We start from the raw sequence: 12,143 nt of genomic DNA on the forward strand, positions 1-12,143 counted from the left end.
GAGTTGGGGAAGACACATTCCTCCTTTCCCTAGAGCTCCAGAAAATAGAATCTAGTCCACGTCACAGGACTATCCTCACAAATGTTCCTCAAACACAGGCGGCCCCGGGGGGACTTGGTGGCTGCAGAGATGGGCGCTGGGTGTGTGGAAACAGCCTCAGGCACCGGGAAGTCTGGGATTCTGACGGATTGTCTAAGGCAGTGATTTGTGCCCACTGAGAACGCTTCCTTGACACTTTGTTTTCTGGCCTGTCCGATATTGGCCAGTTGGTGGAAGTTCCAATGACCATCACAGGTGAATAAAACCAATGATTCTGCTAGATTTCTTATTCATCCAAAAAGTTTAGAGTTTGTTTCTCATTTAAATTAGGAAATACTGGGGCGCCTGGGTGGCTCAGGCGGCTAGGCATCCCACTTTGGCTTAGGTCATGATCTTGCGGTCTGTGGGTTCGAGGCCTGCCTCGGGCTCTGTGCTGACAGCTCAGAAGCCTGGAGCCTGCTTTGGATGCTGTGTCTCCCTCTCTCTGCCCCTCCCCCATGTGCACTCTGTCTACGAAAAATAAACATTAAAAAAAAGAGAAATATATATCTATGTATATGTTTGTTAATGTATAATATTATATATATACATAGTATGTTATCGAACATATAAATACTCTACTTTGTATTTTGCTTTCCTTAGCCACAGATGATGGATCTATTTTCATGTCAGTACATACATGTAGGTACACCTCATTTTTTGTACTACTGTCACTCCTTAAACTATCATCGCCTTTCTACTACCTGGCACAGGATTACACGCTAAGGATACACTGATTGATTTAAGCAAACCCCCTACCGATGGACATTTAAGTTGTTTCCAACTTTTGCCTGTATAGGTCTTTGTGCACTTGCTTAATTATTTCTCTGCAATCCAATCCCAGAGCAGAATTCCTGGCTCAAGGGAAAAGGCCTATCCAATGCTGACATACCTGGATGACTATGAGTGAGGGTTTAGGGAGGAGTCTGCCCAGCTTGGAGCAGTTTAAGGCAACCGGCCAGCAGGTCAGACTGCCAACTTGCTGTGTGACCCTGGGTATGCCACTCCCCGTCTCTGGTCCTGTGCTGACATTAAGTGAGGGCAGTGATCTCTGAGGGTCATCCCAGCTCCGGCGTTCTGTAGTCCTGCTATGTTCAGTGGCAGAGAAGGCTCGGGGTGGGGCAGGGGGTGAAGGGGCAGGGGACTCACCCTCAGGTGGGTGCCAGAGATGCGGTCTGGGGTGACTGGCTGCCACTGTTCAGAGCCTTCTTCCTGGACACTGACGAGGTAGCCTGTGACCGGCCCAGCCCCGGTGTAAAGGGGGGGCTCCCACTTCAGCATCAGGGAGGTGGCCCGCACCTCGAACGCCTGCACGTCATACGGGGGGCCTGTGGGAGGTGGGGTAGAGGAGGAGTCGGCCAGCCAGCCAGCTAGGCAGCGAGCTGGGCGGTCTGTCATCAACCTTGTCAATCTGGAAGCGCCTGCTCTGGGCATAGTGGGGACCTGGTAGGACTTGGCTACGTGACAGAACTTGGTCTTGGTCTGGGCCTGAGAGAGCGTTAACTTTTCAAAATGTGCTCAGCATCACTTCTTCCGGAAGCATCCACGATCTTCTCCCTCCCTATCCCAGGCAGCAGTAACCCTTCTAATGTCTTTGCTATTTCAGTGATTAGTGTAGGGGCTACGGCATGACCCCCAGAGTCAGATCCCCGGGGTTCGGGCCCCAGCTTCAGGCTTTGGGGCCTCTGCTCAAGTTCCTCAACCCCTATGTTCCTGTCTCCTCATCTATAAAATACAGATAATGGTAATTATTATAATCTAGTGTTGCTGTGAGCATGAATGGCATGACTTGTGGGATCTGTCCACACATGGTAAGTACCCAATAAATATCAGTTGTTCATAATTACCGTCTAAAGCATCACGCATACTAATTATCTATCATTTAGTTAAAAATAAAAACCAGCACTGAGCTGAACAGCATGATGGAAGGTTGCGATCCTTCCTTCCTGGGGAGGAGGTGGGGGCTCATCTGAGAGAAAGTTAACGGGGTTGTGGGGAACGGCGTGCAGGGTGTCAGTCACCCTAACAGCGTGCTCCTGGGGTCTGACATTGGCCTGCGGCCAAAATCAGAGCTCAGATAGTGTGCTGAGCTAGGGGATAGTTTATGTGGAGGGTGCAGAGCCAGTTGATGGCCAAGGTCAGGGGTCCTCTAAGGTAAGGTGAAGACTGTCTGTGTCAGAGATTATAGGGTTTGTTGGTGGAAGGGACCAGGGGTCTGAGGTCTGGGACCAACAGAGCAAGCTTGGATGCACAGAAAGCTTGGTGACGCCCATCCCATCTCACTGGTTGGATTTGGGGGACGGGGTGAGGGCAGGTGCTGGGCTTCGGCATCTTTAGACCCCTCACCTGGTTGGGGCATCGTCCACTCTTTGCACTCAAACAGGCTGCTGGGCGCCGACAGCTCGCCAACACCTGCCCAGTTTGCCGCCCGGGCACGGAACTCGTAGAAGTGGCCTTCACGAAGGTTACTGATCTTGAAGAGCAGAGACAGACAGTGAAAGCCAAGGCTGAGGCAAAAGGGAAAGGGGTGTGGCAGGGGCAGCCCGGAGGTCAGAGCAGGAAGTCCCTGGGGCCTTAAACAAGGTTGGTCAAGTGAGTCTGCATTTGAAAATTAGCCAGATTATTGAGTCCAGGGAACCCGAGGCCTTCTTGGCTTCAGGGCCTCTAACAGTGACCTCTGGTCTCCACCGGCACAGGCCAGGACACGAGGCGGTGGCCACATTCCAGGCTTACCTTGCAGACCCGGGTGGGGATGGGCTGCTGGTTGACCGGGTGCCAGTCCAGCTCCTCTGAGTCGTGCTGGTCCAGGAAGTAGCCCAGGATCTTGCCGCCTCCACGACGCTTGGGGGGCTTCCACCCAATGACCATGTCATTTTTCCCACAGCTCAGGAGTGCGAAATCATATGGGGCAGATGGCGTGGCTACGGGGAGGAGGGAGGTGAGGACAGCCGCTTCCTTAGCGGCGGCCACATTGGGCAGTGGGGCCCGAGGGAGCCAACATGCGTCCTCCAGTGGATGCCTACCTTGCTTTGGGGTACTAATTTAGCCAACAGCATTTGCCCGTAATCCTGACTCCACTCCCTAGAGGGCAGCTGGGCCTCAGAGCTGGTGAGACATTTGCCCCATGGCCTCAGGCCATTGTCATTTCCTCCCCAAAGGAAAGGCAGGGAGGTGCTAGGGGTCAGCTTTAGTTCCCCTCAGAGGACTTATGCCCCCTTGGTCTCTGGGACTGGACCCTCCAAGATGTGGTCGATAAGCCCCCACTCTCTGCCCCACTCAGGGCTGCCCCCAGGAGACATGCAGGCTGGACCTGCCCTTTGGACTTACCCAGAGCCTGCTTGACCCTGATGGGTTCGGTGGTCGCTGAGCTCTCACCTACCCCAGCCTCGCTGACTGATCGGACACAAAACTCGTACTCTTTCCCCGTCCTCAGCCCAGGGACCGTAAACCTGGAAGAGAAATGTGTAAGCTTTCAGGGAGGGTCAAACAGCTTGCAGATGTCCCTGAACTTTCTAGAACAATCTTGTGGGCTAAGTGGCCACCAGAGGTAGGATTTGAGGTTTTGGGCCAGTTCTTTGTTTGTTTGTTTGTTTTTTTTAATTTTTTAAAGTTTATTTTATTTTATTAAAAATTTTTTTTCAATGTTTATTTTTGAGAGAGAGAGAGACAGAGTGTGAATGGGGGAAAGGCAGAGAGAGAGGGAGACACAGAAGCTAAAACGGTCTCCTGGCTCTGAGCTGTCAGCACAGAGCCTAACGCGGGGCTTGAACTCACGAACTGTGACATCATGACCTGAGCCAAAGTTGGATGCTTAACTGACTGAGTCATCCAGGTGCCCCTTAAGCATATTTTTTATTGATTTTGAGAGAGAGGCAGAGAGAGCGAGTGGGAGGGGGTAGAGAGAGAGGGAGAGAAAGGATCCCAAATAGGCTCCGCACTGTTAGCACAGAGCCCAATGCAGGGCTTGAACCCATGGATCGTGAGATCACGACCTGAGCCGAAATCAAGAGTCGGGACGCTTAACTTACTGAGCCACCCCGGCTCCCCTAGGGCCAGTTCATGCCTAAAGATTATTGCCTCTGCCTCCAGAGTGATGCCCGCACCCTGGATGGTGAGTTATTAAGATTTTTAAAGGTTGGAGGAAGGTGGTCAAAAGGTACAAACTTCCAGTTATAAAGTAAATCAGTACTCGGGATGTAATACACAATGTGGGGACCACAGTTATTATCACTGTGTGATATACAGGAAAGTTGTTAAGAGAGTAGGTCCTAAGAGTTCTCATCACAACGAGAAAAATGATTTTTCTTTTTATTGTATCTATAGAAGATGATGGATGTTAACTAAGCCTATGGTGGCAATCATTTCATAACATACGTAAATCAAACCACCATGCTGTCTACCTTGAACTTACACAGACAGTCATGTATGTCTGTTATGTCTCGATAAAACTGGGGAAAAAAAAAGATGTTAAAGGGTGTGGCTCTTCCGGAGTCCACCATTAAAATGCAGATATGCTGGGAAAGCTACCCCCCCGCCGAAGGCCCAGGCAGCCAACCCCTGAACTGTGCTATCTGGTGTATGTCCAGGACTTTGGGCCTCGTCCTTGAAATACAGCAGTGGTTCATATTATCTGCATGGATTCTGTGATTCTAAAACACAGAATCCTTTCAAAGACCCAGAAGGAGAATTGTCATCCAGAGACATACATGCAGAGACACTCTGGTTTAGACAAAAATGCCCCTTCCTGATAAAACCCAAATGGCAGACCCCTTTTTCTCTCTTTCCACTTATCGACAGTTTCCTGTAGCAAATCTTGCTCTACAGGGAGCTTCTCTCAGCCGGCTGTCCCCGATGAGACCTGAGGACCTCAGTCAAGTGTTGACAGTTGACACAGCAGTAAGTTCCCTGCTCAGGGACATGCATGTCTCATGGGGAGCACACCTCAATGAGAGGGATGGAGCATGGAGGGGGGGATGTTGCTCAGGGAGCACCTGATCAGGGGAGGCTGGGGGTGGCTCCAGGACCAGCCCCTGCTGACAACAGATGGTGACCATGACAGCAATGACGGCAGCCACGCACGCAGGTCTAGCCCTGGCTTTCCCTATAATCTACGTAATCGCAGGCTCTTGTCACAGCACCCTCAGAGGAAGGTACTATTGTTACCCCTATTTTGGAGGTACAGATGAAGTTGAATGTCGGAATGCGGAGGGGCCCTTACGGATCAAAGGGTCCAGTTTCTGCACTTTCCCGGTGGGGAGGGCCTCCCCCAGAAGGAAAGAGGAGAGCCAAGGGCACCCGGCCAATTAGAAACACCACCTGGACCATAGCCCAGGCCTCCTGAGTCCCAGAGCAGAGCCTGCCCATTCGTTAGTCATCCGTTAGGACATTCAGACACGGAGCATACAATGAGCCGGGTTCTGTGGGGCCCGGCGGTATGGCAGACCGGACCCCCACAGTCCAGCGGGGCTCCCTTTATGCCATCACACAAGGCAGCACTCCTGGGCAGTGGTGGTTAGCCTCTTTCCAGCCATGACATATGTAACCGTCAGTACGCACACGTGTGATGAGTTCTCTGGACGTTCCAGAAGAGTGTGCCACCCCTCATGTGTGACGTGTGTCCCAGATGTGCCAATACCTTGAGTAACTCTCTCACCACCCTTGCCTCCCCTCAGGGAAGCACATCAAATGCAAGCTGAAGGAGAGATATTATTCTAGGGACAACCTGGTCACATTTGTCAAAATTTGTCAAAAATCTGATGATTCTCCAACTTGGGAAGTTTTAGCCATAACGAATTATGAGTGACCCCTCACAGCTGACCACGAGATACCAAAGACTTGTGGGGGTCCCAGGTCCTGTCCCTTTTTCTGGGTAAGATAATCAAGGGGCTGGTGGCCAAGGGGAGCCCAGCCAGGTGTGCTCAGAGCCCCCAGGCAGTCATCTGATGGAAAAGGAGGGGAGCCCCTGACCCCACAGAACCTCAAAACCGACAGAAGTCAGGAGCCCAGAAGCTTCGAGGTTCACTGCGACTGCCAGGACCAGGGCCACCGAGTGAGGAGGGAGCCTCCGCGGAGAGGAGAGTCTGGTCCTACCTGCCCAGATGACGGATGAGGAACCCAGCCTCAGAAGAACGAGTATCCATGCCCGAGCACCAGGCAAGGGAGGGGTGCGTGCAGAGTCCGAACCCAGGCCTCCCGGGCTGCACCCTCTGCCTCTCTCTGTCTCTAAGCTCCCGGACAGACGAGACCCAGTCTGTCACCTCTGCAGGCAGCAAGCCCTCAGCCAGCGTTTGCTGAGTAAGAGCCCATCCGGTCAAGTTCCAGTTTTCCACTACTAGCTAAGGGACTTTGGCAAGTTACTTAAGAGCTCTATGCCTCAGTTTCTTCATCTGCATAGTGATGAGAAAAACAACAGTCCTAAACTCAGAGCATTGCAGTTAGAATGAACTGACCTAATATAGGAAAAGAGCTTGGAATAGTGCCCAGCGCCCAGTGCCACATTGTGAAACGGCAGGTGCCACGGTGCTTATGGCCCCTCCTTGCAGGAAGGCTGGGGCAAACTCACTTGTTGCCCTGGATGGGTTTGTTGTTAACCGTTTGCCACTCAGATGATCCTGCCTCCCGGGAGTAGATGTAATAGCCCAGGAGCTCTGGGTGGCCTTTCACCGGGTCCCAGGTCAGGGACACAGAGGTCTGCGTGTCTCGGAACGCTTGAACTTGAGCTGGAGGAGGCAGAGTAGCTGAAAAACAGAAACGTGGGTGATGTGATGCTGCGGGGGAGGGGAGGGATGTGGGGAAAGGCTGGGAGGAGCCCCCACCACAATCAAGAGTGGCAGGGGGGTGGCAGTCATGCCCTGGGGCTTTGGGTATTCCCTCCTGGGCCCAGGGGCAGCCCCAGACTATTATTCTCAAGTTCCCTCCCTCTTACCTCCGAACATCTCTGCTTCCTCATGAAAGCCTCCATTCATTAATCCTTAGTCTCCGTTCCCTCCCTCCCTCACCACTGTCTCTCTCTTTGGTGTGTGTGTGTGTGTGTGTGTGTGTGTGTGTCTTCTCATTTTGGTATAATAATTTTACTTTTACAATACAGACAAATGCTTTTTTTTCTTCCTCCCTTCCCTCCCCCTCTCCCCTCTTTTTCTCTCCTCGCCTTTTCTGAACTATACAGGAACTTTGCCCTGACACTGCCTTCTGGTCCAGAGACTGCCCACATCTGATCACAAACCGCTCACTGGCCAGACTCTGAATCATGTCTACATGTTAACTGGGCCACGATTAAAGAAAAACACCATTTGTCCACCAATCCATCCATACTTGCTATGAGTGTGTGTGTGTGTGTGTGTGCGTATATATGTATATATATATATACTTCCCAAATTAGTGAAACAGATCAAATCTAGGACTTTGCTATCTTCCCCAAAGGGGCCCTGCAGCACTTCAGGCTTTTCTTGGATAGGGCGTGCTGCAGCTGGGTTCCTTAAAGGGCTAGTCAGTCGCGACAGCTGCAGGGAACCTTCTGATCTTATCAAAACCAAAGAACCCCAGAATCCGGGGGCCTCAGAAGAGGGAGGGGCCCTGCGAGGTTGGGACCAGGATGGAGACGCAGCTGGGAGACTCCGAAAGGGGCCGGAGGCGGGAGCGGTACCCAGGCTTTCGGAACACCAGGTTTGGCAGGTGAGGACGCCAAGGCTCGCGGCTAGGAAATGACTTGCCCAGGCCCGTGCTGTGTTGCTGATGAGAGGCGCCCTGCCTGGGGAGCCAGAGCTTGGAGTGGGACAGCGTTAGAACTGAGGGACCACTTGTTCGCACTCAGCTCCTGTGCTGGACCAGCTGGATTCTGCAACCTGTGAATTGCTGATCTGGAAAAAGTCTCCATACTCTCACGAGCTCCCCACCCAGAGAAACGTTGATTCCTGATGTTCTGAGATCAGGGCTGAGATCATGCTGCTTGTGAGCTTCGTGATAGGCAGAAGGGGTCAGGGACAGGGACCCTGGAGCATGGCTTTGTCTCTGCAGCGGTGGAGTCCCCGCTCTAGATGCTGATGGCCTGGCCTGGCTTGGTCTGCCCCCCTCTCCTGCATCACGTGGGTACCTGGCTTCCCCTTCAAGGCGATGGGCTCGCTGGGCTCCGATGGATCACTCATGCCATACTGGTTTATTGATCGCACTCTGAAGACATAGGACTTCCCTTTCTCCAGATCCAAAAGGGCGAATCTTGGAGATTTCACAGGAGTTTCTGAGCTGATGGCCTCCCAGGTGCCACTACCTATGACCGACTGTGACAAAGGAAAGAAACCCGCATTAGTTAAGCAGTTGCTTGGGACCGGGCTCTGTGCCCACACAGCTCTCATTAACTTCTAACCCCCGGCCCAGGCTGCCCCTGAACACTGAGTTCTGGATCCCCTATCCCCTCAACATCTCTGCCTGGATGCCTACTGAGCATCTCACCTTCAACATGTCTAGAACTTGACTCTGGATCTTGCCCCCAAACCCGCCCATATTTGGTTGGTGGGACCCATCCTTCTAATTGCTCAGGCCCAAATCCCTGAAGCCATTCTAGGCTCCTTCCCTCTGACCCTCATGTCCCAAATAGGCTCTATCAACAAATTCAGTTGGCTCCCCCTTCAGAATCTATCCAGAAACCAACATGGTGTATCACCTTATTGACCCCTGCTACAGCCTTGATCCAAGCCATCAACATCATCATCATCATCATCATCATCATCACCACCATCATCTCTCACCTGAGCTACGTCACTCTTTTCTCTAAATGACAATCAGAAGGATCCTTTCAGAACACAAGTCAGATCACATCCCCATCTGTCCATCTGACATCTCCCTCAGGGTGGAAGCTTCTTCATGGCCTGACCCCTGCTACCCATCTGGCCACATCCACTTCTCCCTTCCCCCTGAGCCTCCCTGATCTTCCGGATGGCAACAGGCCCAGCTCTTGACTCTGGGCCTTTGCACTTGCTGGTGTCTTTGCCTGGGATGTTCTTCCCTCCAGAAATCTCTGCTAGTCTCCTCATTTCTTTTAGGCTTTTATTCAAAACTCACCTTCTCAGAGAGGACTCCCCAGCTCCCCATCCAAAAAGTCAGCCAACCCTCCCTCAAATACTTCAACCCCTCTCCCTGCTTTTTGTCTTTCTCCCTAGCACCTACCACTAGTTAATGTGCTAAGTATTTTCCTGATTTATCTTCTTTACCGCCCATCCCGCACCCCCTACTCGAATCTCAGCTCCACGAGCCAGGGGTTTGTCTGTTTTATCCACTGCCAAACCCCCAGGGCCCAGAACAGCACTGGTACATGGGAGGTGCTCAATCTATGTTTGTGGGACCAACAAGTGAGGCAATGAATACATTCTCACAATAACCCTGCAAGGTACGTGTCAATTTCCCCACCAATGAGAAAACTTGGGTTCAGGGAGTTTCGGTCACTTGACTGAAAGTCACGCATCTAATAACTGGTGTGTCTGGTATTTAAGCTCAGGTGTGGGTGCCTCCAACCTGCTTCCTCTTCACAGCATAAGGGACCCGAAAGGCAGCCATAGATGCTGCATCTCTGGGCAGATAGAGGGTGAAGGGCGGAGGGGGTGCGGCAGGTGAGTAAGACGCCCAGAGGCCACTACCGCTGGGTATGGCAGTTAAAACCCGGAAGCACTGGGGGAGCTCACTGACCCTGCCCTCTCTGTGCTTTCCCCTCCCAAGGCCCACCTGCCTGTCAGTAGTCCAGAACCCAGCTAGGGGAAAAAAAAATCACAATAAAAACCAGGCAATGTTGCTGAGCACCTACTGTGGGCCAGGTTCTATTCTAGTCCTCATGTACTTTAATTAATTTAATCCTCATATTGGCTCTCTAAGGTGCGTACGGTTATTAGCTCTCTTTTACGGAAGAAGAAACTGAGGCACAGAGAGACTAACTAACTTGCCCAAGGTCACACAGCTAGTAAGTAACAGAGACCAGATTTGAACCCAGGCAATCTGACCCCAACATTTGAACCATCACATGGCTAGAGCCTCACAAAGCAAGTCCTCAACGATGCATGGCTTTCCTATGTGGGAAAGACAGGATCACCCGTGCGCGTGCAAAGAGAGGCCCATTTGAACAACCCGAACTTTCGCTAACCCTGTGCTGTCCCCCTACTACGTGCCGGGCCGTGTGCAGCCAGTAATGAGAAGGTAACTCTGGTCTCTTCCTTCGGGGGAGTCGGAGTCAAGAACGTGTCCCCGGGACGTGTCTACAGGCCCAGAGCTGCGGGCCCAGCTGTGTGCCGCGTCTTATTTCACCCTCTGTTCGATGCCGGAGGAAACTGAGGCTCAGGGAGCTCAGGAAACTGGCTCACACAGCAGAAGTCAGGATTTGAGTTGATCTTAACACTATGCTGTTTTCCACTCTGCCAGCTGCCTCCCCTCCACTGTGAAATCCACTCCCGATGAGCTGCCCGCATCCCCAGACACCTGCCCCCACTTTGTCTGGCTGAGAACTGCCTCCAGCGCTACCCGCCCCCGCCCCCCCTGCTGAGTGAGTGCGGCTGGCCGTGACCCTGGCTCCAGGGTACCCTCCCCGTGTGGCCCTGGCCAGGAAGAGGGGCTTGACTGGATGTGTGACTCCATGCCAGCCAGACTTGGGGGCGGGGAGCTACCCCGGAAATGGTGGATTGTACTTCTGTTATTGTGGTCTGTGTCCCTTAATTCTGTGTATTTCCATGAACGGCCTCGGGAGCTGCCGCCAGTAACTGGCCTGGGAGGGCTGAGGTCACCTCAAAAGGTCTGCCCCGGTGTAGGGCCAATCTCAGCCCTTCCAGGCAGGGATTCCCTTCTAGGGGACACTGCCTGTGGTCTCTCGGTGCTTCCCCCAGCTCCCCCACACCTCCCGGGTGACAGCATGCCTACTCTTCAGCCTAGCCTGGGGCTGGGGCCCTTGGAGTCTCCATACCTTCTCCAGAGAGTATGTCAGTGGGGCTTTGCCCCGAGGCCTTGGCTCATCCCAGCCCAGAACCATGTAGGCATCACGGATCTCACTGGCGTGGACATTGGTCGGAGGTAAGGGGATGGTCACAAAGTCTGGAATCAGAGTCATCAAGGGGCGGAGACGGGTGGGCCGTCAGAGACCCCTCGTTTCACAGAGGAGGAAACGGGCCCAGAGAGGGGTAGGAACTTGCTCCAGGTCACCCAGCAAGGCCAGGCACAGCCAGGGCGAGAAGCCAGGTCTCCCAATATCCTCCCCAGGACTTTCCCCAACGTGCTACCTCCTCTACAAGGGGCACAGCAAGATGGGCCACCGTCACCTGAGAACGTTGGCCTCCTCCGACTGGACCTCACCGCCCTCCCCTCCCCACACCCCACACGTGGACAGCTTCTGCCTCTCTGCCAGTTTGTGTCCCAGAGTTTCCAGAACCAAAAGGAAGCTGGAATCGTGAGGCAAAGGGTTAGGAGGTTCACACGTACCTTCAAAATCATCTGTGCTGACCGTGATCTTGTTTCCCAGGTCAAAGGGGATCTCTAGGGTGGAGAATGGAGCACGTTGGGGAACGGAGCATGTTGGGGGAGAAGTAGGGGGTGCAGAGGTTGTGTGTGGCGGGGGGCTAGGGCAGGAGAGGTCAGGGCAGGACCTGCCAACTCTGGGAGCTGATTCCTCGCCCTGTTCCCAGTCCTGGCTTCTGAGCTCCTCCCTGTTTGACCTCAAGCAGGTGCTGTCTGACCCCCAGACTCTCAGGGGTCTAAAGCAGAACACTGCTGTTCTAGACCCTGAGAGGTGCTCTGTCTTCTTGGGGCAAATGGGGACAGAAGGGAAGTAATGTGTCTGGGGTCGGATGCCTAGGGCACGGCGGAGCTGGAGGCAAACCCAAGTCAGACTGACCCCTCAAGGCTGGAAGGGCAGTGGGGGGGCCCCCACCACATGCCCCCAGGCTGACAGCTCCTGAAGCAGGGCTGTTTTCCTCCTTCAGATTAAGGGCATCTGAAGAAGGTGTTGTGGTCCTTCCTCAGTTTAGCATCTCCTGTGGGCAGATTCATGTTCCTTCCATCAGACTAGCTATACCTTCCCCTTTGGGCTAGGGCTTCCTGAG

At 53.2% G+C, this 12,143-nt stretch overlaps 1 protein-coding gene across 1 annotated transcript in view; it reads right to left on the minus strand.

Moving 5' to 3' along the window:
- MYOM3 (myomesin 3) overlaps nucleotides 1-12,143 on the minus strand; it is a 47,920-nt gene that overhangs the window by 17,350 nt on the left and 18,427 nt on the right. The window contains exons 13-20 of the mRNA XM_030326751.1: nucleotides 11,524-11,577; nucleotides 11,012-11,139; nucleotides 8,168-8,351; nucleotides 6,641-6,815; nucleotides 3,406-3,527; nucleotides 2,812-2,999; nucleotides 2,425-2,551; nucleotides 1,228-1,406 (exon numbers count right to left, since the gene is read on the minus strand). Coding sequence (XP_030182611.1) covers nucleotides 1,228-1,406; nucleotides 2,425-2,551; nucleotides 2,812-2,999; nucleotides 3,406-3,527; nucleotides 6,641-6,815; nucleotides 8,168-8,351; nucleotides 11,012-11,139; nucleotides 11,524-11,577 — 1,157 coding nt within the window. The remainder of the gene's footprint in view (nucleotides 1-1,227; nucleotides 1,407-2,424; nucleotides 2,552-2,811; nucleotides 3,000-3,405; nucleotides 3,528-6,640; nucleotides 6,816-8,167; nucleotides 8,352-11,011; nucleotides 11,140-11,523; nucleotides 11,578-12,143) is intronic.

The sequence above is a fragment of the Lynx canadensis genome, chromosome C1, assembly GCF_007474595.2.
Source record: "Lynx canadensis isolate LIC74 chromosome C1, mLynCan4.pri.v2, whole genome shotgun sequence".
Classification (NCBI taxonomy): domain Eukaryota; kingdom Metazoa; phylum Chordata; class Mammalia; order Carnivora; family Felidae; genus Lynx; species Lynx canadensis.